Source organism: Cervus canadensis, chromosome 4, assembly GCF_019320065.1.
Source record: "Cervus canadensis isolate Bull #8, Minnesota chromosome 4, ASM1932006v1, whole genome shotgun sequence".
NCBI lineage: Eukaryota > Metazoa > Chordata > Mammalia > Artiodactyla > Cervidae > Cervus > Cervus canadensis.
This window is the reverse complement of record NC_057389.1, coordinates 88,130,306-88,157,477: the sequence shown is the minus strand read 5'-3', so window position 1 is coordinate 88,157,477 and position 27,172 is coordinate 88,130,306. Positions and strand designations below refer to the sequence as shown.

General features: G+C 53.8%; 1 protein-coding gene across 10 annotated transcripts in view; it reads left to right on the top strand.

The window, feature by feature from the left end:
• Nucleotides 1-27,172, top strand: part of PTPRS (protein tyrosine phosphatase receptor type S) — a 112,350-nt gene that overhangs the window by 63,245 nt on the left and 21,933 nt on the right. For 8 of the 10 annotated variants that reach the window (XM_043466283.1, XM_043466287.1, XM_043466284.1 and 5 more), the window contains exons 6-13: nt 1,626-1,736; nt 12,586-12,855; nt 13,723-14,304; nt 15,296-15,429; nt 15,693-15,837; nt 21,399-21,704; nt 22,927-23,120; nt 25,981-26,098. In XM_043466283.1, the coding sequence (XP_043322218.1) occupies nt 1,626-1,736; nt 12,586-12,855; nt 13,723-14,304; nt 15,296-15,429; nt 15,693-15,837; nt 21,399-21,704; nt 22,927-23,120; nt 25,981-26,098 (1,860 nt within the window). The remainder of the gene's footprint in view (nt 1-1,625; nt 1,737-12,585; nt 12,856-13,722; nt 14,305-15,295; nt 15,430-15,692; nt 15,838-21,398; nt 21,705-22,926; nt 23,121-25,980; nt 26,099-27,172) is intronic. The other 2 variants (XM_043466291.1, XM_043466290.1) reach the window with 1 other exon arrangement.

The following is a 27,172-nucleotide window of genomic DNA, read 5'->3' as shown; positions in this document are numbered from 1 at the left end:
CATTTTCACACATTCATGGGAAGTGAAGTCGTTCATCTGGACCTGTGATTTCAGACATATTGAAGGAGGTAGTCTGCCCTAGTTTCATTTACTTGTGGGCACCAAGGCCCTTTATTTGGGCCTGTGATTGTAAATATGCTTAAGATGGAATTTCTCTGTTGGTCCAGTGGTTAAGACTTCACCTTCCAATGCAGGGGGTGCGGGTCTGATCCCTGGTTGGGGAGCTACAATTCCACATGCCTCCTGGCCAAAAAACTAAAACGGAAACAATATTGTAACAAATTCAATAAAGACTTTAAAAATGGTCCACATTTTTAAAAAAATAGAAACTTTAAAAAATCTACTTAAGAAAATTGACCATTTCTTCAAATTCTTTATTGACTCATGACCAACAAATTCTTTAATCCAGTTTTAGGATTTCAAACACATTGGAGGCATTTCAGCCTCAACTTTATTTGTGCAGATTAGAGGTTTTCCTTTAGACCTTTGATTTCAAACGTTTGAAAATTCTCCCCATTAACCTCTGAGCACCATGGACTTCGGTCTCCGTCTATGATTGCAAACACACTTAGACAATTCATTTACTTATGGATCCTGAATCTAGGGCCGTGGTTTTGAAACAGGTCCATGAATTCAGACTAATTGACATAGATGACTGTAAGTCTCTGGGGAAATTCATTCTTCAGTTTGTTTCAGGTACAGAAAGCTTGGATCCAGCCCTTTGATTTCAAACTTACTTGATGTATAGCATTGGCCAAAAAGTTTGCTCTGGTTTTTCTGTTCCATTGTATGGAAAAAGTCCAATTGAACTTTTTGGCCAGCTCAATATATCACTCTCAGCATCCTTTGCTTTCGCTCTTGTGGAGATGGTAACCCAGTTCTGAAATCTAAACACCCTTGAAGAAATACAGCCCTGTCTCCATTTACAAGCACCATGGGCTTTGAGGCCTGTGATTCCAAACATACTTGAAGAACCCAGACCCCGTTCACTTACACACTGGTTGAAACGAACAAGCGACCACCAGCTCCCTGAATTGGCGGCTTGTTTGTTTTTATTTAATTTTATTCTGTATTGGAGTATAGCAGATTAACAGTGTTGTGATGGTTCTGGGTGGACAGCAAAGGGCCTCACCCATATACATATACATGTATCTGTTCTCCCCCAAACTTCCTCCCAGGCTTGGTACATCATTGGAGGTGACCCCTTCAGTGTCAGGGGCTTTGGAGCAGCTGCTGTGGGTTGGGACCGCCAACCTGCCCTCTACCTCCCCCTGGCGAGCATCATTTGGCACTTTCCTAAATGCACCTCAGTTGGCACATATTCCCCCTATCCCCCAGATTTGTCCTTCAACGTGGCAGTCATTTACAAGGTCCTAGCTGAGGGTGGAGGATTGGCCAGGCAGGCGGTGTGTTCAGGATGGGCCAGAATTGGGGCGGGGAAAGGCAGGCATCCAGGGAGGCCCTGACCCAGTGGGGGCTTCTAGGGTGACTCAACTTTTCTGTCTGCCTCTCTGGCCCAGCCCAACTAAGAGACAGGCCGGACGGGACTCTGGGACAGCCCTCCCGCCATTCCCCCAAGCCAGGGTCCCCCCTGATGGGCCAGGCCTTGTCCCCTTTTCCCACAGGAGCCCTGCAGATCGAGAGCAGCGAGGAGACGGACCAGGGCAAGTATGAGTGCGTGGCCACCAACAGCGCCGGCGTGCGTTACTCCTCACCCGCCAACCTCTACGTGCGAGGTAGGGCCCCCCGCCCCCACCGGTCCCCCTTCCTCCTCGGGCTCACAGCCTCCGGGCTCCCCTGTCCCCTGCAGACCCCAGCAGGCAGGCCCACCCCGGGTGGAGGCTGCGGGACCTTGGGCGAGGCGGTGTCCCTCTCTGGACCTCAGTTTCCTTGCCTGTAAAATAGGGGCAGCTTCAATTCCCCCACCCCCGTGCCTGGTGACGGCCTTCCCGTGAGCTGCAGGATGTTGGGGTGGGGGCAGCAGGAGGGAATGGGGCAGGGCTGGAAGGAGGGGGTCTCTCGTGGGCCTACAGGGCCGGGGGAGCCTGCAGGCCTCTGCCCCCCCCGCCCACCCGCCCGCCCATCCGAGTCGGCTTCTGTGGTGTGTCGTGCGGTGCTTCCCTTGCTGTGTGCTCGCTTCGCTTCTCCAGACTCGTGGCCTCGTACCCGCTTCACCGCCCCGCCCTCCAGCGCCCTCAATCTGAGAGTTGGGGAGGGGTCTTCAAGGCTGCCCCTGCCGGCCCCACAGCCTCAGTTGTCCCCAGAACCTGGTGCTCTCCTGGTCACCCTCAGAGGAGGATTCCTGTAGGCAGGTGTCCCAGGGTTTGGGTTGAGGCTTGTCAGTTTCCCACTCGGTCACGCCTGGAAGCGCGGGGGGTCCTTGCCCCGGCACCACCCCCACCCCCAACCCAAGGAGGGCCTGAGAGTAGCCCCTGGGTATCTCCTCGAAGGTGCCAAGTGGGGGTACTACCCCTGCTCCTAGATGCCTCTGTGGACCCCCATCTCATCTCTGGGTTAGTTCTCTTCTATCCTCTCGGAAATATTCATTTGCCACCTCCTCCATCTCCTATGTCCCCGTGGCTGTTTCTGGTCAGATCTGTGGTGGAAACTGCTTCCACCTGCCAGCAAATGGGGTCCAGTTCATCCCCCGGGGCTGCCCCCAGGTGGCTCCATATCCTTGATCCCAAGCCACCCTTCTTTGAACCTCCCTTCCCCGATTTGACACACCAGGCCCCCCACGGTTCTCCACCTGGGAGGTCATGCAGCTCCTCCCTCACTGGGAGACCCTCAGGCCCTCAGTTCTGCCCCTACCAGACAGCCCCCACCAGCCCTGAAGCAGCACCTTGGCCACCCTTGGGTTCTGCATCTCGCCTCAGAGGAGGAGGTGGCGTGGGGGGCGGGGCTGGGGACCCGGGGGCGCGGGTGGGCAGGGGCCACACCTCCGGTCTGCTACCATGGCATCTCTGGTGAGTTATAGCGTGTCCACGACTCCAACTGACTGGTCTTCGTCTAACCTGCTTTATTTCTCTGCAAACACCTGGGAAGGGGGTTTGTAAGTCTGGCAGGGCTCAAGGAGGACAGTATGGGGCAGGGTGGGGGCGGGACCTCTAAGCAGGGTGCAACCAGGGAGGGGGGCCAGCCTTGTGTGTCCTCAGTGCCCCTCCCCCTGGAGGGGTGGTCCTTTCTTTAGGGGGTCCGGCCTCCCGTCCTTTGCCTGGGCCTCAGACGCTCCAAAATTGAATTAAAAAAAAAAATTGTGGAAAGCAAATGTAGATTGTGTATGTCAAGGAAAGACGAAAAGGTCGTTGCTGTTCTTTTTGTTTTTTAATTTTAATTTTTTTTTTGGTTTAAAGAAAAAAATCAACAAACTATTGCAGCTTTTAGCCTTGGGAAGTCCTCTTTTTACTCTCTGTATCTCCCCTATTTTTTCTCTTCTCCCCATGTCATTGTGTTCTGCATCAAACCCCCTTTACATCCCTCAGAGCTTCGAGAAGGTTGGTGTGTTTTTTTCTTTTTTACTTTCTTTACCTACATTTTTACATTCTGAAAGTCACACACACACACACACACACACACACACACACATGAAAACACACACAGACAGGAACACGGACACACGCAGACATGCACACAGAAAATGATAGAAAAATGGCAGAATGCGAATAATGAGCTGAAAGCCAACAAAACAAAAAACCGCCAAGCGAGAGCCAAAAAAAAAACCCAGAAAGACACGAAAATCTCAGCCGCGCCCAGCCCGGCCTAGGGCCGGCCGCACACATGCGATGCTTGCATTGTGGTCGCCTATATGCATCCTTTGGTAATGTTGTTGCTAAGTTTTTTGCACTCCTCGTCGTCATGGTAACTTGGGCCTGATGCATGCTGGGAGAATGTAAAAATTTCTCTGCATGCCACTCTTGTCAATTCGGTTTGGTGAATTCCCAACGCCTTCTGTTGGAGTGTTTCTCGTCTTCCGTTCCGTTTTTCTCCTTTGGTTTCCTTCGTTTGTTTTTTTTCTTTTTTTCTTTCTTCTTTTTATTTAGTTACTAATTTTTTGTTTCATTTTGGGGGAAAAAACCGATCAGTTCGTTTTTTTTTCCCCCTCCCAGCCCCTTTACCCCGCTCCCTCCCCCCATCAAAGCGTTTGGTCTTTGGGTCTGTCTTGTGTTTCCGTGCTCTTTGGTTTCGATTTCTTGGGCTGAGCTGTTGTGTGGTTGTTCTCCAAACGCATTGTGATTTAAAAGCCAGTGTTCCTGTCCCAACTACCATCCAGGAGGGCGGAAGGGGTCCCACAGCTGGGATGCTGGGGCAGAAAGTGACCACCTGGGCTCAAGAGCACAAAGGAGGTGGCTTAGACAGATGGTGGGAGGTCAGAGCTTGGCTGAGGTGTGTGAGGAGAGAAGCCCAGTTTGTCTGACCTGACTGGACAGCTGTGTCTCTTAGCCAGAGCTGATGCCTCAGCGCTTCAGGGCTGCCATGTTGGAAGGGAGCTTAAGCAGGCACATTCCCTTCCTTCTGCCTCAGCATGAGACCACCTCCCACCTTCCCAGACAACCCAGAAACAGGCATTGGAAGCACAGCTGAATGGACAGCTGGCATGTTGAGTTCTTGTTCAGTAGACCAACATGTCTAAATATGAGAAGTGGCCACCTATAAATGGACCATCCTCCCAAAATGATGCATGCTTGGCACATAGTCAGTGCTCAGAATGATAGCTGTTGTGATGACTTTTTGCATCCTGACTGGGTACCAATATGGATCCACCCATTGGAAAATGTAGCATGATAGACTTTAGCCAACTACTTGGCCAGTCACTCTGCCCTAGTGCTATGCCTCCGCCTCATAGATGATGTTGGCTGCTTCCCTCACCACCTCCCAGATTCTCAGCCTAGTCGCAGGCATCTTTTGTCCAGCAATGCAGCATGGTCACTTTCTGAGTACCTAAGCATCAGAACTGTGGAATTCTGGAGAAAACCCTGGGGAACTTTGGGCACAGCCCCTCCCTCCCTCTCTCTGCCTCCCTAGCTCTCCCTCTGCCTCTCTCTCTCTCTCTCTCTTTCTTTCTCTCTCTCTCTCTCTCTCTCTCTCAGCTCTCCTTCTGTCTGTTTCTCTCACTTTTGAAACCTTTGGAGACGCTCGCTCCCATCTCCTCTTCCCTCCCTGAGGAAAGGCAAACCTTTGAGAGCCCCATTCTAACCCCAAAAAGAAAACAAGCCCCCTATAAAAGATCTATGTAGATTTATAGCCACTAGCTCCCAGCTGACTACCCAACATAGATGACAGTTGAGAGCTGAGACCAGCCTGTTTGGGGTAACCTCTCCCTTGTCCCTCACCTGCCTTCTCTAAACTCGCAATGATTAAGTTCAGGGCCGAGTTGGCAAGAAGATTTTAGGTGCAATAATAGGAGATTTATTTTTCCTGTCTCCTTTTGAATCCAGAGTAATAGCTGCCAGGCAGAACTCTCCAAAAGATGTAGGAAAGAGGTCTCTCAGCTCCTTAATGAAAGCTGGGTTCCAGTCAATGGAAACTGAGAGGTGGCTGAGGGTCTCTGAAGACCACTTGGACTTTGGGGGCAGTACAGACTAGTGATAAGAGTACAGACTTTGGACTTGAGACCCAGATTCAAGTCCTGCCTCTGCCCCTCCTTGGCTGTATGACCTTGGGCTGGTCACCTGGTTGCTTGGAGTCCCTATTTTCTCATCTGAACAATAGGAAGAAGCATCAGTACGCCAAGCTCACAGGATAGTTGGGAGGAGTCCATGGAGGAAATTCATATTCATCTGTCTGGTGCCTTGTGTCATGTGTGGCACATAAGAAATCACAAGGGAGATTGTTGTAAAAATAGGGAAATAGAGTTCAAATAAATGGTTTGGGCAAGTCATTTTCCTTTGGGGGCCTCAGTTTCCCCATCATTTATTTCACAGATACGGCTTTTGAATAAGATGGCTTACGGGAAACTGCTTTGGGAAGAATTGAAGGGCAAAAATTAATTCATTTGCTCAGAGCTCAAGTTTTGCTAATGCTTTTCAGAGCTCAGCCCATGGTCTCATTTTTTCCTGGCTCCAACCTCAATCCCATGAGATCAGTGGTCTCCCCAGATTCACATCTTTCCTCTTACTCCCTGTCACTCCCACAGGAAGTTCCGTGGCCAGAGTGTCAAAAGGGGGCAAAAAAAATAAAAGGAGGGAGTGCCAGTGACCCAGTTTGGGTGTTAGGCTACCCTTGCAGATACATACCAGCTCAGCAGAAGAGAAGAGCCACCTAGCATGTTCTGCCCTGAAAGCTATAAGCGGTTACACTGTTGCCAGGGCAACCATTCCTGGGAATTAGCTGCAAGGAATCCCCACCTTCAACCTAACTCTTCCTTCAATTCACAATCTCCAGCTTCTATTGACCCTGGGTGATCCAGGGGGTGAAGTATTCAGATTTACCCTTCTCCTGAAGTCAATTGCTGAGATTTAAAGGACCCAAAGTCAAAGCCAGGTCCATTTTTTAAAGTGCAGCTGGCAGCTCTAACCCCAGAACTTCCCTAAGGAAGATGTAGCTCAGAATTACATTCTCCCTGGCTGTTAATTTTCTTAAAAAGCATCAGCCTTTAAGGTGAGAATGAGTGGCTGAAGATGGTGTCTTTACCATTTGGTCTAGCAACATAGCATCATTGAACCCTGGTGCAGAGGACCCAGTGAAATGGTGTGCCACCCACCTGATGGCACAGGAAGATACTAGAGCCAGAGACGTGGGAGAGAACCTTCCACCTCCAAGGGACTTAGGATGTTGTCAGGATTTTAGAAGGAGCCTGATGGGGATAACTTAATGCTAGTTCTCAAATGCTGAACTAAGAGATCAGGACTCAGTATCTGATGCCAGAGGGAGCTCTAGATTGCCCTAGTTTCCAGGTGTTCTTCAGAACCCTTTATCTGCAAACCATCCCCAGACCTCTTCAGATCAATTCACAGCATGGCATTTTGTGGGGCAGAATGTTTTTAAAATTAAATCTCTGGCATCCAAGCCATATAATTGGTAGATATGATCTCCAGGTGTTCCCCCTTTCCCCCCTGGCAGCCCCCAGACAGGAGTAGATAGATATTGGGCCTGGAATCACCACCCCTCCCCATGACCTCCTGTATCTCCATGAAGACTACCACTGGGGAATGTTGGCAAGCTCCCCCAGTTCCTGCTGGTCACACCTGGCCATGCCCCCCACCTCATCCTCCACCCCCCAAAGTCCCTGACATGACCTTGGTGGTAGGCAGTGGCAGATCAGAACCCAGCCCTTCTCCTCATCCCACCGTCACCCACAGGGGAGAGGGGCTCCGGGGGTGGGGAGGCAGGCTTCTTCTCTGTTCGGGCATGGTGGATGGGGGCGGGGGGGGGGCCGTTCCGCAGGAACACTGAGCTCTATAGACACCTCTCGCCTGCTGCCTGCCTCACACCCTTTGCATTGCTGTTTCCTCTGTTTTTTGGGGGTGAGGGGTACATTAGATTACACCTCGTCATTCAGAGAGCCCTGTGTCTCCGGCGGCCGCAGCGAGGGGGCAAGGGGAGTCAGTCAATTGGCAAGACACTGTGCCCCTTTTTGCTAGAACTGGAAAAAAAAAAAAAGAATATTGGGAGACAGAGAGTACAAAAAAAAAAAAAAAAACAATAAAAAAGTATCTGTAGGGCAGTAAAATGTCCAGCTCAAAAGGCCGCTGGTCAGCCAGCCTGTGGGCCAGGGGTCCAGCCAGGTCCCTCCAGGCCTTGCACTATCTGAGCAGCAGAGGGAGCTGGCAGTGGGAGAGGGGAGGCAGGATGGCGTGGGAGGGGAAGAAAGATCACAGGGCAGGCCATGGAGTGGTACCCACCCTCCCTGGGCCACGGGCTGGGGTTCAATGGAGGGGCTTTGGAGTTAGGCCTCGGACGCCCCTCCCCCTCCCCTGACAGGTGTAATCTAAGCCTGAGTAAACCCCATGGAGGCTGCAGAACTTCTTGGCACCTTCCCCGCCCTTCCCCGTCCTCATTTTGGAGTCCGGGGGAGCACCCAGCAGCTTCTCCCACCCCAAAATGCCCAGCAGAGCCCCCCGCCCCCACCCCACCCCCTCGGAGCTGCGGCTTGCTGACTCGTTGAGATGTCTGACACTGTTGAGTTCCCTACCCAGTGCTTCAATCAGATCACCTCACTTTTGAGTTCCCCCCCCTCACCCTTCCCATCCCCTTCTCCCCTGAACCCCGCCTCCCGCCCCCCCCCCACTTTTTTTGGTTTTTGAGTTTCTGCCTCTTCCTGCCTGGGGGAGGGGTCGTCTCCCGGTTGCTTTGATGGTTTTTGAGTTGTTTTTCCATGTGAATCGGGGTTTGAAGCGACCCATCCCCTCAACCCGCCACCCCCCACCACCGCCCACCCTCCTGATCCCCGCACCCACACGGGTCCCCCCCACTGGGACCCCCCCGGCTACTCGGTGACGAGAAGAGCTGGAAACAAGAACCAGCTGGAGCGTGCTGAGGACCAAGGCTGGTGTGGTCCCCTTATAACCTGCCTGGACCCTCCACTCAGGTCGGTAATTGGGGGCGGGGGTCCCGCGGGGCCACTCCGTCCCGTGGGTTCCGCGCCCACCTTACTCTCTAACCTGCACCTCAAGCTTGCAGCCAGGGGTGGAAAAATGATGTGGGTGGGAGTCAGCACCAAACTGGGCAGAACACAGCGTCAGCCACCCGCCCTTGCCAACTGGGAGGATACCCAGAGGCCTTATAAGGACCCCCCGCGGGGTGGGGGGTTAAGCCACCTAGTCCTCATGGGCACAGTCCTCCCCTAAGTCATGGCAAACCAGCCCTCTTCTTGCAGCACACCCTTAGAAACCAATGGGGTAGGCGAGAAAGCAAGTGGGCAAAGTGTCTTAGGTGTCAGCCTTTACAGCATATTGGCAGATCCATTTAATTGATGGCTGCCGGCCATGCTGGGGATTTGTGAGCACCAAAATTACATTTGTTGATAAATGCCCTCCCACACTTAACTGACTTATAATTAACAACCCTGTGTGGCAAGTCTTTTACATGTTCAAGATGTTTGCCTTGTGTCTACTTCAGAAAAGTGTTAGAGGTACCTTCCAAATTATGACACTCCTAAAGGAAGGTATTTTAAGATAAGATCAGACATGAGCAGGGTCTTTGGGGTGTGATGTTGAGTTTTACACAGGGATAAATCTGGCTCCTATTTAATCTTTAAATCCTAAAGCTAGCTCTTACTCCCTTTAATGTTTCAGTAATCCCTTTTGGTATAAACCTTTTACTAATGGCTCCTGGACATTTATTTTGATGGCTGCTGGATATTATTCACCTGGTGATTATTTAGTTGACAGATGTATATAGGTGAGGTACTTTTGCCCTTTTTGGTATCCCTAGAGGGTTAAGGATATAAGTGTGAAAGAACCAAGAAGGGACATGTGGCTATGTAATTCTCGCTAATTACCATGGTAAGAGAAGGCTCACTTTATCTAGGAGGTGGGGATCAGGCATACCGGGCTTTGAGCTCTGGCCCTATCACTTCCTTTCTTTGTGTCTTCCAGCTAGCCCTGGTTCCTCTCTGGGACTCCACTGCCTCATCCACAAAATGGGTACAAGGTCATTGGCCTCTCAGTTGGGAGGGATTCAATAGATATTCTTCCTATTGCTTTCTTTAAAAAACAAAAAAACAACTCTGATTCATGCTGAAACCTCCTTAATGTTAAGCATCTCATTGATCTTCCCAGCACCCTGGAAGACCAGAGGGAACTTCACCAGCCTCATGCCCAGGCTGAGCACCTACTATGTGCTGGGCACTGCCCCAGTCAGCTTAATGACCTCAGCGTATCAACTGATGGTCTCCATTTCACAGAGGAGGAAACTGAGGCTCCCAGAGGATGAGGGGCCCTTCCCAAGGCCACAAGGCTATGCAATCTCATCAGCCCCCGACCCCAGCCTGGGCAGGTTTTCCTGAGGTCTTGAGGGGAGCACCTTGAACTGTGTGATGAGACTGATGTGGTCTCCATTTGTTCCGCTCTAAACAAGCATCAGAGAGAGTATCACTGAGAAGTGGGGCTCCCTGTGGCTGGGTGGTTTGGTTCCGAAGGTTCTTTTGCCTGTGAGACTCTCACCTCTGAGGCCGCCTTGAGCCTCTGCCAGGGCCCTTGGGTGCTGGGTGGGGAGGCCAGATGCTGTGTTCTGCCAGGGTTGGGGGGGTACCTCCCTGGGGAAGCCACAGCCCTCCTCCTTTCAGACCCCGATTTTCAGCCCCACACCCATTCCATGGTTTTTTTTTTTGTTTTTCCTTCTTGCTTTTTGGGTATTTTGTTTTAGAGGGTTTTTGTTTGGTGTTGTGAATTATCCCCCCCACCCCACTTTGGTTTTGCATTTGTTTCTCCTGGTTTTGTTTTGGACGTCAGTGCCGTTTTCTGTCCTTGATTAATTAGCTCCCCCACGCTCATCCCCCATCGTGTTCCGTTTCCATGACAACGCAGCGTTTGGGCATCCCACTCGTGCCTCGCTGTGGATGCCGGCGGCTGGCCTGGACCGCGTCCGCTGGCTGGCCGGACCCCCCATTCTCCTCCCAACTCCCCCCGCCCTCCTTCCAGCCCTGCCAGAAAGCTGCCCCCACCCATCTCAGCGCCCTACCCAGCCACCCTTCATTCCCCAGTCTGTCTGCATGGCCCCTCTGTCTCCCGTCCCTGCCCCTCCCCCCATTCCTCTCCTCTGCTGACACCTTCCAGCTCCTCCATCCTGTCTCCAATGTGACTCTGGACTTTTCGTGGGGCTTCTTTTTCTGAAGGGCTGCCAGCTTTCTTGGTCCTCCCTCCCACCCCCACGGAGCTCCCCTTCTTCTTCACTTCCTGCTGGAATTCAAGGAACAAGGCTTGCGATTTTTCAGCTTGGAACCCATGCCAAGAGAGAGGAAACGGGGCTGCCTCCCTTTGCCCCTGGAGCCCCCTCCTCTGTAGGACAGGCCAGACCCCTCCACCATGAGCACCCCCAGTTTCATGTGAAAGTTACTTTGTGGTCCTGTTTAGCCTTGCTGAGTGAGCCTCCAGGCGGTCATCCCTACAGTTTGAGACACGATTCCTTGACCTGCCCGAAGCTGGGGGCATGTCCATGTGGTTTCCTGAAGCCAGGGACAACCTTGATCTGGCTAGAAGGGTTTACCAGTTGGCCCAAGTCCTTTCCTCCACAGAGCAACATTTCCCATGGGGCAGCTGTGCCCCTTGGCACTTTAGATGCCCATTAGTGCCTATCCCTTCTTTCCCCGCACACCCAACCCAGAAACCCATCCAGCTTCCGAAAATGGAGCCCCCCGAAATGCATCCTGCTGCCTTCATGGTCTGCAAGATTGGGACAGAAGGCTGCATTCGCTTTCCCGCTAAGAAATGCACAGGACATGTCCCTGTTTCTCAGCGTTCAAGTTCATTCCCTCGTTTATGATTATGATTATTATTAATATCCTACTTATTATTCTGCCAGGGCTGTGATGTGACAATGTGACGTGTCACATTGGGTCACATCCGCTAGAATTAATATGCAGCATTGAAGTGGGTCCCTTCCCCCTCCTTTCTCTCTCTCTCCCCCTCCCTGTCTGTTCTGTTTTCTCTCTTTCTCTCTTCTCTCTGATTCCCCCCATGACTGTGCACTAAAGGCCCCTGAGATCCAGGCCTCTTCGCATTAACCTTCTCTCTCTTCCACTTTCTGCCTTTTCCTTCCTCTCTCTCTCTCTCTGTCTCTTTCTCTTTCAGCCTCTCTCAACCAACCAACCTATTTTGCATGCTGTTTGTGATTCTGAGAGCTGCATCTATCAATGGAAACTTGTCAGATCCGACAGAAGCTTTTAGAAGGGTTTCTATACCCCAAAACCACAAAAATTTCATTAGAGTTTCTCATCTTTTCCTGGAGGGCCCCCCTGGGGAAGTGGGCGGGGACCCCAGGTCACCAGAGCGAGTGGGGATGGGAGGGCCCAACATCCTGGTCCCCTCTGCCTGCTGCTCCCAACTCTTCCCATGACCTCCTGTGCCCTCGCCCCTCCCATCTGACCTTCCCAGAGCATCCCCCCTCCCCTGGCCCCCACAGCCCCAATCTTCTGAAGTTCCTCTGAGCCGGCAGAGGGGCTGCTCCCTGAAGCCACGTCTGTCAGCAAAGATGAGAAACCACTGATAAATTTTTGTGTTCTAACTGTGCTGTGGACCAGCCACTTTGGTCTCTGAAACCCTGTTGCTATGGAATAATGCTTCATGTCTCTTTTATTATATATCAATCTCTCTCTATATATATTGTTTGTGAAATTACCTTCCTTTGAAGTTTTGGTTTCTTTGTGTTGGAATTTGGTTTTTTAATTTGTTTCTTTTTTTGTTGTTGTTATTTTCTTTCATTCGGAAGAAAAAAAATTTTGACTGGGGGGAAGGAAACAGCCCTGTTTATATTTAAATTGTTTTCCACTTTTTTTTTCCTTTTTTCTTTCTTTCCTTCTTCCTTTCTTTCCTCCTGCTTTTCTTTCTTTTCTCCTCTGCATTCCGTCTCCCCATCCCCCCCCAACCCCGTGCATCTCCCTCCCACCACCACTCCACCCTGCATCTCCCACCCACCCCACTCCCCCAGTCCGCCGCGTGGCACCACGGTTCTCCATCTTGCCCATGAGCCACGAGATCATGCCAGGTGGCAACGTGAACATCACCTGTGTGGCCGTGGGCTCACCCATGCCATACGTCAAGTGGATGCAGGGGGCCGAGGACCTGACGCCCGAGGATGACATGCCTGTGGGCCGGAACGTGCTGGAACTCACAGACGTGAAGGACTCTGCCAACTACACATGCGTGGCCATGTCCAGCCTGGGCGTCATCGAGGCCGTGGCCCAGATCACAGTGAAATGTAAGCAGGGCCGTGGGGGAGGCAAGTCATCCCTGTACCTCAGGTGTAGGTGGGGCATGATGGTGGAAGAACTTCTGAGTTACTCTTCTGGCTTCAGTCACTCCTGGCTGGGAACAGGACAGTCAACAGATATTTACTGATGACAAATTATTGTAGGCCTGGCCCCATGGAATGAGACCCAGTCTTGTTCTACGGAGCTCCCAGTCCAAAGTGGGTGATACCATGTAGCCTGGCAGTTATGATGCAGGCTGATTAGGGCAGTGATGGGGCCATGGAGCACCACTCAGACCCCCAGAATAAAGGTGCCAATTCCCAGGAAAGCTAAATAAGGGGAAGACTAAAAGTTGAACAGGAATGAGCCAAAACAGATGGAGAACATATCTAAGAAAAGGAAGCAGCCTGTGCAAAACTCAGAGAGATGGAGCACTGGGGACTAGGGAGGGATTACTGACTCTCTTGATGTCTCAAGTTTGTGGTGAAACTCAGAGGAGGATGCCCCCAGATATTTTTTCTAGCTTTGGAACAGGGGCCAGCAGATTACAGCCCATGGACTGAATCTGGCCCTCCACTTGTTTTTATAAATAAAGTTTTATTGACACCTGCCCATTTGCTCACAACTGGCTTGTGGCAGCTTTGGGCTGCCGTGACAGAGCTGAGTAATTATTAGCACACAAGCAGCCACCAGCAATACATAAGCCGTATACCTTGCCAATACTTGCTATAGATGGTGGGCTAGGGGTCATTAAGACAGGGGTTACCACCAAAGAAATGATGGCTCTGAGAGGGCAGTCATGTGACTAAAAGCTACACAGCCTTGAGGGTTCACAGCCAGTATGCCTGACATGTGACCTTGCCTCCCACCCACAGCTCTCCCCAAAGCCCCCGGGACTCCCGTGGTGACAGAGAACACAGCCACTAGCATCACCATCACGTGGGACTCAGGCAACCCAGACCCTGTGTCCTACTACGTCATCGAATATAAATCCAAGAGCCAGGACGGGCCGTACCAGATCAAAGAGGACATCACCACCACGCGTTACAGCATCGGTGGTCTGAGCCCCAACTCTGAGTACGAGATCTGGGTGTCGGCCGTCAACTCCATCGGCCAGGGGCCGCCCAGCGAGTCGGTGGTCACCCGCACCGGGGAGCAGGCCCCCGCCAGCGCGCCGAGGAACGTGCAGGCCCGCATGCTCAGTGCCACCACCATGATCATCCAGTGGGAGGAGCCGGTGGAACCCAATGGCCTGATCCGGGGCTACCGGATCTATTACACCATGGAACCCGAGCACCCCGTGGGCAACTGGCAGAAGCACAACGTGGACGACAGCCTGCTGACCACCGTGGGCAGCCTTCTGGAGGACGAAACGTACACAGTGCGCGTGCTGGCCTTCACCTCCGTGGGCGACGGGCCCCTCTCGGACCCTATCCAGGTCAAGACTCAGCAGGGAGGTGCGTTGCCCACATGATGCATGGCTTCTGGGGAATGGGAGGACAGAGAGATTTGGGACCCAAACCCTACCAGGCAGTAGGAGGCGGCCATGCGGTGATGTGCCTCGGAGCGCACAGAGGGGGCCATCTTACCTGAAAGCCACCACGTGGTTTATTTGGCCTTTTTCAAGTATTTTCATGCTAGCGTTGCAATGCAGGAGGGTGTCCTAGAAAACCCAGATTTCTGGCTACCCTCGGGAAAGCCGATCTGGCAAGCCCACACACAGGGCTACAGTTGGTAGCGATGCATCTGAGAAAAGGGGTGTGGCCTCCGCTGGCCTCCCTCTCCTTTGTTATGCCCCTCCCCCATCCATCTCTGAGTTTGGGAACATGGGTTTGCTGCTCTCACTAGAGGGATCCATGCCCACTGGATCACTGAAATAACAGAAAGTATGTTAACCCAAAGTCCCGAAGGCAGGTCTCTCTCAGTGCAGGCGAAGGACTGGGTGTGGAACATGTAGGTGCATGGGCCCCAGCTCTCTATGGGTTTCTGGGCTTGGGAACCTCGAGTCCAGGAAGAGTCAAGCCACTGCTCTAGCAAAGGGAAAGCAGGTTTGGAATTCTGCTGCCGTAGAGCAGAACAGGGTGGATCTATATTTCCAGTTATGGGCCCCACCATTGAGGGGAGAGGGTGGATGCTGGGGTGTGTTGTAAAGGGGATGTTTTAAAAATGTTTTCCCATTGGCAGCAGAGAGGATGGGAGAGTTGGGGCGGGCAGCTGACAACAATAGGCCACAGGGGGGTGTCCCTGGAAAAAGAAGAGGAATGAGAACAGTGGAGAACATTGTGGGAGCATCCAGAACCTCATAACCCTTCATTTTAGGGCAGTGCTAAGCTTTAGGGAGCTCTTTTGGGGGAGAATGGGAACCTCAAAGGTTGGGTACCCTATGCTGGTAGACCCCCTCCCCAGCCTCTCCTCGATGATACCAGCCCTCTCGCCTCTCACCCGCAGTGCCTGGCCAGCCCATGAACTTCCGGGCCGAGGCTAAGTCAGAGACGAGCATTGGGCTCTCCTGGAGCCCCCCGCGGCAGGAGAGCATCATCAAATACGAGCTCCTCTACCGGGAAGGTGACCACGGCAGAGAGGTACGAGGGTGGCGTGGGGGAGGGGATGGCACTCGCCCCCTCTCCCCTCCCCAAGCACCCGCTCTGGGCGGCTCTCCTGCCTTGCCGACTCGGTACCTGAATATCTATCTTCCTCCTTCTCTTTGCCCCTGTCCTTTGCTAACTTTTCCCCCTCTCTTTTCTCCATCTCCATCACTTTGTGGGTCTGTGTCTGTCTGTCTGTCTCTCCCCCCCTCTCTCTCGCTCTCTCTCCATCCGGGTCTCTCTCCTCGCCCCTCCCCCAGGTCGCGAGGACCTTCGACCCGGCCACTGCCTTCGTGGTGGATGACCTGAAACCCAACACGGAGTACGCCTTTCGCCTGGCGGCGCGCTCCCCGCAGGGCCTGGGCGCCTTCACCTCGGTGGTGCGGCAGCGCACGCTGCAGTCCAGTAGGTGTCTCTCGGACCCCGCCCTGACCTGCGGGGGGGACCTGGCCGGCGCCTTTGCACTGACCCGGGCGGGGCCTGCGCAAGGGTGGGGGGCGCCTTGGCCCATCCCACCTGCTCCTCCGCCTCCGGCGCACGAGAATCCTTGCTGAGCCCCAGTTCCCCCGCCACTGCAGTGAGGGGCTCGTCTGTGGACCCTGCAGGCCCCAGTTTCTTTGTCTCCCCTGGGGACAGCCATGGCCGGTTTGACTGATGGCACCTTCTCTCTCCGCTGTCTCTCCTGGGTTTGGGGCTTGTGGAATAATGGCCACATTGCGCCCATTTCACAGGCGTTTGGAGGGGTCCATGAGACAGTCACAGCGTGCACCCCATCCTTCCCAGAGAGCAGAGGATACAGAGAAGACCCCACCTCCCCAAATGGCCCTTCTTGGCCCCCAAACAGGGGTCCTCATTGGCGGGGGCCAGGGTGGGGGGAGTCAGAACTGATGCCTGGTCCTGGGGGGAGTGCAAGGCTATCCAAAACATATAGCTCTGGAATTCCTGGAGTTCTTCGCTGTGCCCGCCCGGCCTCCCTGTTACAGAAAGTCACCTTTTGGACAGAACACTGCAGCTGGCTCTGGGCCACACCGTGGCCCCTGCCACACTCCTCACTCCCTCCCCACCTCCTGAGCTCAGGGCCGAGGCCGGCCCCTCCTCCGCTGCCTCCCTGCCTCCCCCTCCTCCCTCTGCTCCCTCCTCTCTGCCGAGTCTGGCCCAGGTGGCCCCCTCCTTCTCCTCCCCCTGTTCAGTCAGTCACAGGGGTAGCTACCCCAAGCCTATGTTCCGGCAGCCGCCTTGGTGTTGAAACCTTCAGGCACCCCCTAGGCGTGTGCACAGCGGGTCACGGGTCAGTCGAGAGACGGCAACTCCGGCCAGAGTGTCTGAGCCGCTGGAATCAGGGGCCTCCGAGACAGCACCCTGCCCCTCCTCCGTCACCCCCGGCCCCCTACCCTCCTCCCCGCCCTGCTGGGGCCCAGCCAAGTGCTCCGCAACTCACAGGCGTGTTTGTGCGTGAGGCGATCAGTGAGGGTGTCCTGTGGCTTGGGCAGCCACGTGAGAGACCGGCACAGGTGCCGCAAAGGTGAGTACACGCTGGTCTCCAGCGAGTTCACAAAAACGGCCCACCCTGCGTGCACCCACTAGCCTGTGCCCAGTGTGCTGGGCTGTGCAGACAGTCCAGAGCCCAGATTCAGCCCCCTAAACTCTTCAGCCCGCTGCCACTGCTGAGCGGCACGCCTGTCAAGGACCCGGGGACCCGGAACCATGCCCCTCCCCCACGTGCATCCACGTGCGCATCCATGCCACCCCGCCCCCTCCCAAGAAGTCACGCAGGTTGGGCCGGATTGTGAAGGAGGCGGCCGCCAAGGTCGTCAAGAAAGCGGTTTGGCCCATCCACGCAAACCTCCGGGGCGGCCCAGGGCAGGGAGTGGGGGAGAAGGGACTCCCTACTTTGCACCCCAAGGCGGTTGGGGTGCAAGAGAACCGGCAGCCAAGACGCAGGGCCAGGCGTATGCCCCCCCCCTCCCCGGGGAGTGCGGGCTTCTTAGGCTGAACTCAAGGGTAGGTGGAGGCCAGACCACTCAGCCGTGGGTCTCCCCAGACACCGTCCCACCTTCCTGCCTCGTCGGCACCAGCCTGGAACTGCAGCGTGCCCACACTGGGGCCGGAGCAGGGCTGCACGCCCCACTTGCAGCCGGAGACCCACCCAGAGCTCGGTCTGGCCTTGTAGGTCAGCACTCCGCCATTCCCTCCCTCGTAAGAAAGTCTTTTAAGTTAGCAGTTGAAGAGTGGAAGGTAGGTAACCAGACTGGGAGTTTTCTGGAAGGCGTCTTTCTTTCTTTTATTATGGTTTTTCTCATCATCATCACCATCATGGTTGTTTCTTCTTTTGTTACGGTTTTGGTTTTGTTTTTCCTCCCCCTTTCTCAGCGAATCCATTCCTTCCAGCACATTCCTCGGTTGTTTTTTCTACTCCTGCCTGACTCCCCTATCCCCTGGGCACTTTCGGTTGGGGTGGCTGGTCAAGAAATGGGGGAAGGGACCCCAAGGGTCTAGCTCTGGAGGAAGGAACTCCAGTGTTTCTCTTTAAGTGAGTCCAGAGAGTCATTCTGGCTGCAATAAGTCATTTGAGTGGCCTCTGGGGTCTCAGGTGGCCTGATTGATGGCTTTGAGGACAGAGGCCTCTGATTCATCTCTGTGTCCCAGATCTTGGCAGGGGGTGTGCACAGAGTAAGTGGTCTATAAACACACATGATGAATAGTTGGGGCTGGTGAAGGTTCTATGTACCTTGACCTCAAGCAAGGCCAGTGACCTCTCTAAGCTGCCCACGAGGGGAGGCAGACTCTAGAGTCATGGGCATTTGAGGGAGTGTGACTGCAGGCATCCTTAACTGGCCTGAGCTGATAAACACACTGGCTGAGTTCTGAATTGCCAGCTGCAACCAAAACAGCCTGTGGACAGCTGTTGAGCCTGTTTTCAAGTCCTGGCTCTTACCACATGCCCTAAGGGCAGGCCACTTGCCTTTTCTGGGCCTCAGTTTCCTCACCTGTAAAATAGGGCCTGGCACCCAGTGGGTACACAGTCAATGATAATGCCAGGCAACCCGGTGGGCTTTGAAACCCATTTCCTGGGAACGTGGGGTGGGAGTGGAGGGGGGCTACTTCTGGCCACCTAAGGGGTTGTGAGAATTAAATGAGGCACAATCAGTGGGCCACATTTTGAGTCTGTAAAAGGTCTAGGCTGCTAGGTGAGCAGAAAATACTTAGAATGTGAGGTTTATTATTAGTAATGGTCTTAACACAGGGCCTGGCCCCTAGTGTGTGCTAAGCATATGGAGACTATTACTGATATTCCATAAAGCCCTGACGCACACAGCTGGTGCTTAATGTGTGAGAATATCACGCATTACTTATTTATTATTTAGTTATATATATATATATATATATATATATGTAGTTATTTATCAAAGCCCTTAACAAGCTGCCTGGCACACAGTAGGTGCTCCATAAATGCAGCAGTTATTTTCAATCTAAATATGATTGACAAGGTGCTGGGCCCAGAGTTGGCACTCCATGAATGGAGACTATTAACAGTTTGTTACAGGCCCAACCTGGTCCCAGGTGCACAGTAGGTCCTCAAAACATGGGGGCTACGATGATCACCCTGCAAAACCCTTGGCCCAATGGCTGGCATTAAGTGCTTGATAAATGGCCTGGTCCTGGGCACGTAGTAGGTGCTCAGATGGAAACTACTGTCAGTCTGGAAAGGCCTAGCATGGGGTCAGGCAGTTTTTGCCCCATACATGAAGAGCTCTTGTCTGCAGGTTCTTGGCTCTGTGTGTGTAAATAGTAGGTCTTCAATAAATAAGAACTATACCATTTTTATATAGGGCCATCAACACAGCGCTTGACACATAGTAGGTGCTTAAATTGTGGAGATTATTACTGTTATCCAGTAGTAACAGGGCCTGACACATAGTAGGTGCCTAAGAGATGAGAACTATGAATGTTCTACAAGGCCCTTCATACAGTACCTAGCACATAGTAGGTACTAATATGTGGGAACTGTTTTTCTTTTTCCATAAAGGCCTTAGCACAGGGCCTGGCATGCAGTAGGCACTGCCTGAATGGCAACAGCTACATTTATCATCAGAGGGCTGTTAAAAGACCAACCTATAGTAGGTGCTCAGTAAATGAGACATATTGTTGATCAGTAATGGGCTTAGGGTAGCATCAGGTGCATAGTAGGGGCTCAGAACAGAAGAACCATGTGTTATTAAAAATCTGGCACACAGTAGGTGCTAAATAGGGCACACAGTAAATGGTAAATATGAGCTGTGTTACCTGGAAAGCTCTGGCCCTGGGCCATCACAGTAGGCATCTAATACACAAGGGCTTCTGTTATTACTCTGCATATCCCCTGGCATGCTAACCGGCACACAGTAGGTACTCAAGACTCTGGCATTGTTTTCTTTGCAAGTGTGGCCAAGGAGTAACCATTGGGGTGCCCTCCAGGGTCTCTGGCAGTAAAGGTTTTCAGTAAATGGATCCTCCTATTATTAACCTATGAAGCTTTTAGAGACACTCCTAGCACATAGTAGGTGCCCAGTAAGTGGGGCTTTTCCTGCTGTTCCCTGGGCACGTAGTAGGTGTTCAGTAAACTATTGGTAACTGCAATTCCATCGTTGGTGGTGTGCCCAGCATATAAGTAAGTGGAGCTTTTGCTATTCCTCAGGCACGGTACCTGGCACACAGCAGGTGTGCAATAAACATTTTACTTTTATTCTATAAAGCCCTTGGTATGCTGCTTGGCACATAGTAGGACTTCAATAAGTACATGTTTTAACTTGTTGGTGAAACCCTTGGCACTGTGCCTAGAATGTAGTGTGAGCATGCTAGGTCTCAGTCGGGTTCGACTCTTTGTGACCCCCTGGACTGTAGTCCACCAGGCTCCTCTGTCCATGGGATTTTCCCGGCAAGAATACTGGAGTGGGTTGCCATGCCATGCCCCAGAGGATCTTCCCGACCCAGGGAGAGAACCCTCGTCTCTTATGTCTCCTGTATTGGCAGGCAGGTTCTCTACCACTAGCACCACCTGGGAAGCCCTGCCATAGTAGTGAACTGAATTAACAGGGCTTTTATTGCTTTGGCACCTGGCAAAGCAGCGGCACATAGGGAGTGCCCGGTAAAGAAGCTTTTATTGCTATTCCTTTGTCACAGTGCTCAGCACACAGTGGGTGTTCAGCAGATAAGTACATTTACTGTTACTCTATCCCTGTGCAATGCCTGGCATACAGTAGGTGTTCAGTAAATAAGTACACTTACTTTTAACTCTGCGAAGCCCTTGACATTGTGCCTAGCATGTAGCAGGGGCTCAGTAAATAGATGTTCTTACTGTTACTCTGCAGAGCCCTTGGCACTGAGCCCGGCACATAGGAAGGGCCCAATAAATGAAGCTTTTGTTTTTCCACTGGCACAGTCCTCAGCACACAGTAGGCCTTCAATAGATAAGTACCTTTACTGTCATTCCATCCCTGGTGCTCTCCCTGGCACACAGTAGGTGTTGAGTAAATAAGTACAGAGTCGCTGTTATTTTGTGACCGGCAGAGAGTTGGTGCCCAGTAAATGGGGCTTTTATTGCTATGTCAGTTGTCACTGTGCCTGGCACATAGTAGGTGCCCAGCAAATAGGACTTTCACTGCTGTTCCCCTTGGCCTAGTGCGTGCTCTGTGGGGACTGTGGGCCCCCTCTCCCTAAGACCTACTGTGTGCCAAGCGCAGCCCCTTATGCTGAACGCAGCCTTCTTGGCCAGCCCTCCCGGCCCCCGGCCCCGCCCGCCCGCCCGCCCATCTCACCTTTGGTTGACACCCACTTCTTTTGGGTTCGACTTTTTTCTTTGGTTTGCTTCTGTTTTGTTTGTTATCATCTTCTTTTTTATTTTCTCTTTCCCATCTTTTGTTTCCCCACCCCCTCCCCGCCCATCCCGCCTCCCTTCCCCGCCCCCCACGTTCTCCCCCCCCCAATAGAACCGTCAGCCCCCCCTCAAGATGTTAAGTGCGTCAGCACGCGCTCCACGGCCATTTTGGTAAGTTGGCGCCCGCCGCCGCCGGACACGCACAACGGGGCCCTGGTGAGCTATAGCGTCCGCTACCGACCGCTGGGCTCGGAGGACCCGCAACCCAAGGAGGTGAACGGCATCCCCCCGACCACCACCCAGATCCTGCTGGAGGCGTTGGACAAGTGGACGGAGTACCGCATCACGGCCGTCGCTCACACAGAGGTGGGACCAGGGCCTGAGAGCTCGCCCGTGGTCGTCCGCACCGACGAGGACGGTAAGCACCGGCCCCGGCCCACGACCCCCAGGCCCCAGCCCGGCCCCCCGCTGCAGAGCCTTCGGTCCCTGGAGAACTGGGCTGGCTGGTGGTCAGACGGTACGAGACAGGCAGGAGAGGGCTGCGTGACAAGTCATCCCAGGCTCCTTGCTCTTGGAATTCTCCTCACTGGGCCTTCTGGGCTGCATTTTCTCTGAGCCTTGGGCCTGGAACATTAAGCGGGCAGTGTCCTGTATTTTGGTCTGGTGGTGGAAACTGTGGCAGTGGAAACGGCAAGCAACACTGGCGGGAAAATTACGAGGTCCGTGGGACCCCGGAAACCCTGTTTTTAAAGTCTTGAGATAACCCAGGATTTGGAGCTCCTTGGGTCTGAGCCATCCTACCTAGAAAATAAGGAGATGGCATGCTGAGGACGGTTAACCACCACCTCCCCAGGGTGGGAGACTGATTTGCAGTGCTGGCCAATTTCTGTGGTGTAAATATCCCCACTGCTGCCACGCTAGAAAGTTGTAAGGCGCTAGTCACATAGTAGAGGCTGAGATTCCTGGGGGGAAATGAAGCAGGCAGCTCCCCCAGTAAAACTGCAGGAAACCGGGACAAGTTGCTTTCTGGGCCATTGGCCTGGAAGGTTCAGTTGGCAGCCCCACATTTTGTCCTAAACATGGGGAAGAGATGAAGCCATTCTTCATTCCAGATCTTGGGGTCAGGGGCGAGGTGAATGGCAAGGGCTCTGAGCTTGGGGGCTGGCTGCACCCTGGAGTGTAATGGAGCCTGCAGCTGAGCTGCCTGATTCCCATCCCAGCATTGTCTCTTAATAACCCTGTGATCCTGGAGTCAACTCTCTGTGCCTCAGTTTCCCTATCTGTAAAGTGAGCATAAGAGCCCCTATCTGACAGGAGTGATCTAAGGGTGGAGTCAGTGTGTGTAAAGCTCTTAGGATGGGACATGCAGGACCCGGTCATGTCTGGTGGCCCTGGGCACGTGGTCTAGGCTCTGGGAGCCGCAGTTGCCAATCTGTAAAGGGGGTGCACCGTCAGTGCTCGCTCCCCCGGGCTGTGGGAGGTGTGCGGGAGGTATTCCCTCCTCGCCAGTGGGGAGCGCTCAGAGCGCCCGGTTAACCGGCAGTCACTCGTCACCCTGGCATCGGGCAGTGGCGCTGCCCGGGGCGGGGCTGGGCACCTCAGTAACGGCCCCGCCCGCCCCCCTCCCCTCCTCCCGCCAGTGCCCAGCGCGCCGCCACGGAAGGTGGAGGCGGAGGCGCTCAACGCCACGGCCATTCGCGTGCTGTGGCGCTCGCCCGCGCCCGGCCGCCAGCACGGCCAGATCCGCGGCTACCAGGTCCACTACGTGCGCATGGAGGGCGCAGAGGCCCGAGGGCCGCCGCGCATCAAGGACATCATGCTGGCCGATGCCCAGGTGGGCGGGGCTCCGGGCGGGGCCTGGGGGCGGGGCTGGGCGGGGTCCGTGCGCTCCTGCCGTCTCGCCGCTTCTCTCTTTTTCTCTCTGGCTACCTCGCTCACCTCCTCCTCTCTCTCCTGCCGCCTCCTCCCCGCTCAGTGGGAGATGGACGACACGGCTGAATATGTAAGTAGTGCCCCCCCCGCCCCCAGCCACTGTCAGTGCTGTGAGTCCACACCTCCCTGCACGCTCCTTGTGAAAGGGTCTCCTCCCCTGGGCCCCCGATGCACACCCAGTTTACCTCTTGGAGCTACAGCCTCGGTTTTGCGTCAGATAAATGGACACCTCCTGGGGACCCCGGAGGTATCCATTAGCCTTCTTACCTGAGGGACCCTTGGACTCCTCTGGCCTTTTGCCTCCCCACCCCTGTCCCCCAGGCTGGCTCCCCGCTGTGGTCTCCCACACATCTTCCCTCCAACTGTTCCCACAGCCTTACCCACCCTCCTCCACCTTACAGCCTCCCTTAATGGACCCAGGCCTGTGAAGTTAGAGCAGTCACTTTCCCACCCAGCCTGACTGTTGTCATTTGGCTTAGCCTTCCCTGACCTTGAAATTTCTCTCAGGCCAAAGTTCCCCTCTCCTTCGTTTTGGCTCTGGGGGAGTGGTCCTTGGGCCCCAGGTGGGACAAGAGGCCTGTAGAACAACTGTTTCTACCCCTCCAAGCTTTCTCTGGGGCCCTGAACCAGAGTTGGGATGACTGTTTGGCTCTAGGCAAACCGCTGCCTCTTTCTGGGCTGTCTTTCTGCCCCTAAGATGGGGGCCACAGGCTCTTCTGAGAGCCCAGAGCCCGGTGTTAGATTGTCACAGCTTCACCCATTCCTGTGGCTCTGCCTCGTACTCCCCACCCCCGTCCCAGTTTTGCGGGGACGTTCCCACGTGGCTCCAGGTTAACCTGCCCCTCCAACCCACGAAGACCCTGGGAAGGACTGAATGTCTGAGGCTCAGGGGCAGGAGACCCCCTGTTCATGCATCTGACCGCGCTCCTTGTGCTGCTGGGGCCACCCCACAGCTCCCAGGCATGCCTGACGTGTTGGTGGGTGTGCATGCATGGAAACATGGGCACACGTGTGACTGTGCGGGCGGTCAGGGTGCTCTGTCAGCCACTGAAGGAGCAGTGATTAAGTGAGCACCTACTCTAATGTAGACCTGTGCTGGGTGCCATGGACACAGCGGTGACCAGGACAGCCTTGAGCCCACCTTCCTGGGGGGTCACAGTCCAGGGCAGAGGGATATTACTTGGAACACACACAAATGCATGTCTAGTTACAGCTCTGGTGGGGATGGGGTGTAGACAGTGGTGTAAAGGCTTGAACGGTCAGCTGTCCAGGTGGGCGGGCGGGTGGGCACAGTCCTGACTGGTGTGGCATTTGCCCTTCTCCATGATGTAAACATTCCCACTTCGTCAATTGCAAGCTACCGACCAGGTTTGTGGTAGCTCATCGTTGTAGAGTATTTCTGTTACACAAATATGAGAGATGGAGCATGGGTGAACAACAGGGTCATAAATGTGTAGCACAGGCATCCATTCAGTATCCTGTGATATTGTTACCTCTTGAAGCTTGTAGCCTCCGTTTTGCGTCAGATAAATGGGCACCTGCTGAGGACCCTGGAGGTATCCACTAGCCCTCTTACCTGAGTGGCTCCTGGACCATAGTAGAAAAGAGTATAAAAATGTATAAAAATGTGTATACTGCTGAAAATCTTGTTACAATTTCAGATACAATTTTTAAAAAAGAATAACCTTGAAGACATAAGTATTAGTTAACACAGTAAAATAATTAGGAAGGAATAGGTTTTGAGTATTTACTCCCTTTGCTTTTACTATTTATTTGCTTGTATGTTTATATAGCTTCATTCTTTATAGTTTGTTAAAAAATGTATTGGCTTTGGCTGTGCCGGGACTTCGTTGCTGTGCCCTTTTCTCCTGTTGCAGTGAGCATGGACTTCTCCTTACGGTGGCTTCTCGTCTGCATAGCACAGGCTCTAGGGCACTCAGGCTTAGCCAGCTGTGGCACGTGGACCCAGGGTTGTAGTTCCTGGGCTCTAGAGTACAGGCTTAGTAATTGTGCATGGGCTTCATTGCTCCACAGCATGTAGGATCTTCCCTGACCGGGGATTGAACCCATGTCTCCTGCATTGGCAGGCAGATTCTTTACCACTGAGCCAACAGGGAAGCCTCTATAATTCATTTTCCACCATCACCGTGTTTTAAGAACTGGCTTGCAGATTTCCTGCAAGTCTTGACAGTTGACTTTTGAGAGCTGTGGTAAGGAATCTCCAGCACTCCAAGGGACAGAGTGGAGGCAGGTGGGACAGCCAGTGCAAAGGCCTCGGGGCAGGACCATGTCTGGTGTGTAGGAGGAGCAGCCAGGAGGCCCATGTGGCTAGAGCAGAGTGAGCGAGGGAGGGGACAGGGCAGGTCAGTCAGGGCCTTGTGGGCAGCAGGCGGTGGGAGGGACTTGGCCTTTTGCCCCTAGGGAACTGGGAGTCCTGGTCTCAGAAGAGAGTGGGAACTGACTCCGGTGCTCACACATGACCTCTGGAGGCCGCTGCAGGGAGGACAGACTGGGTGGCAAAGAGTGGTGACACCAGAGCAGCGGGGTTGGCATTGCACTGGTCCGGGTGGGCCATGACAGGTGTCATGAGGCCACGTGTGCCCATCTCAGCATGGACATGCTACGTGTTGAGGTCTGTGGCATGAGCTCAGGTGCACGTCTCTGCCCGCAGACCGGGCCTTGCGTCCGCCTGGCTTGTCCCTAGCATGGGGAGGAGGGTGGGCAGCCCAGGTTGCATCACTGATCGCCACCCCTGCCCGCAGGAGATGGTCATCACAAACCTGCAGCCTGAGACTGCCTATTCCATCACGGTAGCCGCCTACACCATGAAAGGCGATGGCGCTCGCAGCAAACCCAAGGTGGTAGTGACCAAAGGAGCAGGTACAAGACTCACAGACCCCTTTGCCCTCAGAGCATCCTTGCAGAGTTCTTGAGCCCATGGTGCTGGGGAGGGCGGAAGGGTACACCAGGAGGGAGGAACAGAGTGAAGTACAGAGGTTGTTCAAGAGGACACTCAGACTCAGCGTGGTCCAGCCCCATTCAGCTCCAGCCATATGGAAACCTTCAACACCCTAGTCTTTTTGTTTTTTTTAATGTATTTATTTGGCTGCGCTGGGTCGTCTTTGCGGCATGTGAACTCTTAGTTGCAGCTCATGAACTCTTACATGCTGCATGTGGGATGTAGTTCCCCCGCCATGGATTGAACCTGGGCCCACTGCATTGGGTGTGCAGAATCTTAGCCACTGGATCACCAGGGACATCCCTCAACAGGCAATTCCTAACTTCTTATCCTCTGCCTCCTGTTCCCCCTGTGCTGATACCCTTCTCCCAGCTGGCTGTCTCCTCCACATCCTTTAGGTCTTTGATTAGACTCCCTACTCGGGAAGCCTTCTCCAGCCGCCCGCCCTACCCCCCTTCCAGCCAACAATCGTGCCCAGCTCTGCTATCTGCACCCCGTGCCTCCCCCATCCCAGCTCTGATCCCCCAAGCAGGTTGCCATTTCAGGGTGGTGTCTCCATCTCCCCTGTGGTACCATGAAGCCTCCTCTCCTGGCAGCCCTGCCTTAGTTTCCCCTCTGGCTCCTCCTGTCTGTCCTGAGAGGCTGGTTTTTCACCAGCCAGGATTAGCTGAGTGAGGAGAGAGGCAGCCGTGAAAACGTAAGGGGAGGGCATGGCAGGCAGAGAGCATAACCCGGGCAAAGGCTCAGAGAGGGGAACAAGCTTGCTGTGTTCCAGGAACAGAGAGGGGCCCCCATGGCCTCCATCTTTCTTCTCACCACAGACCCTGATATTGAAGGCCTCCCAGCTGGACACAGCATGCCTTCACACTGTTGCTGGCCCATGCCCCCTACTGTGCTCTTCACCTGCTTAGTATCTTTGTCATCCAGCAGCCAGCTCCCGTGTTACCACCTCCAGAAAGCTTCCCATCTCTCTCCTGCCTCTCAGGGATGTTATA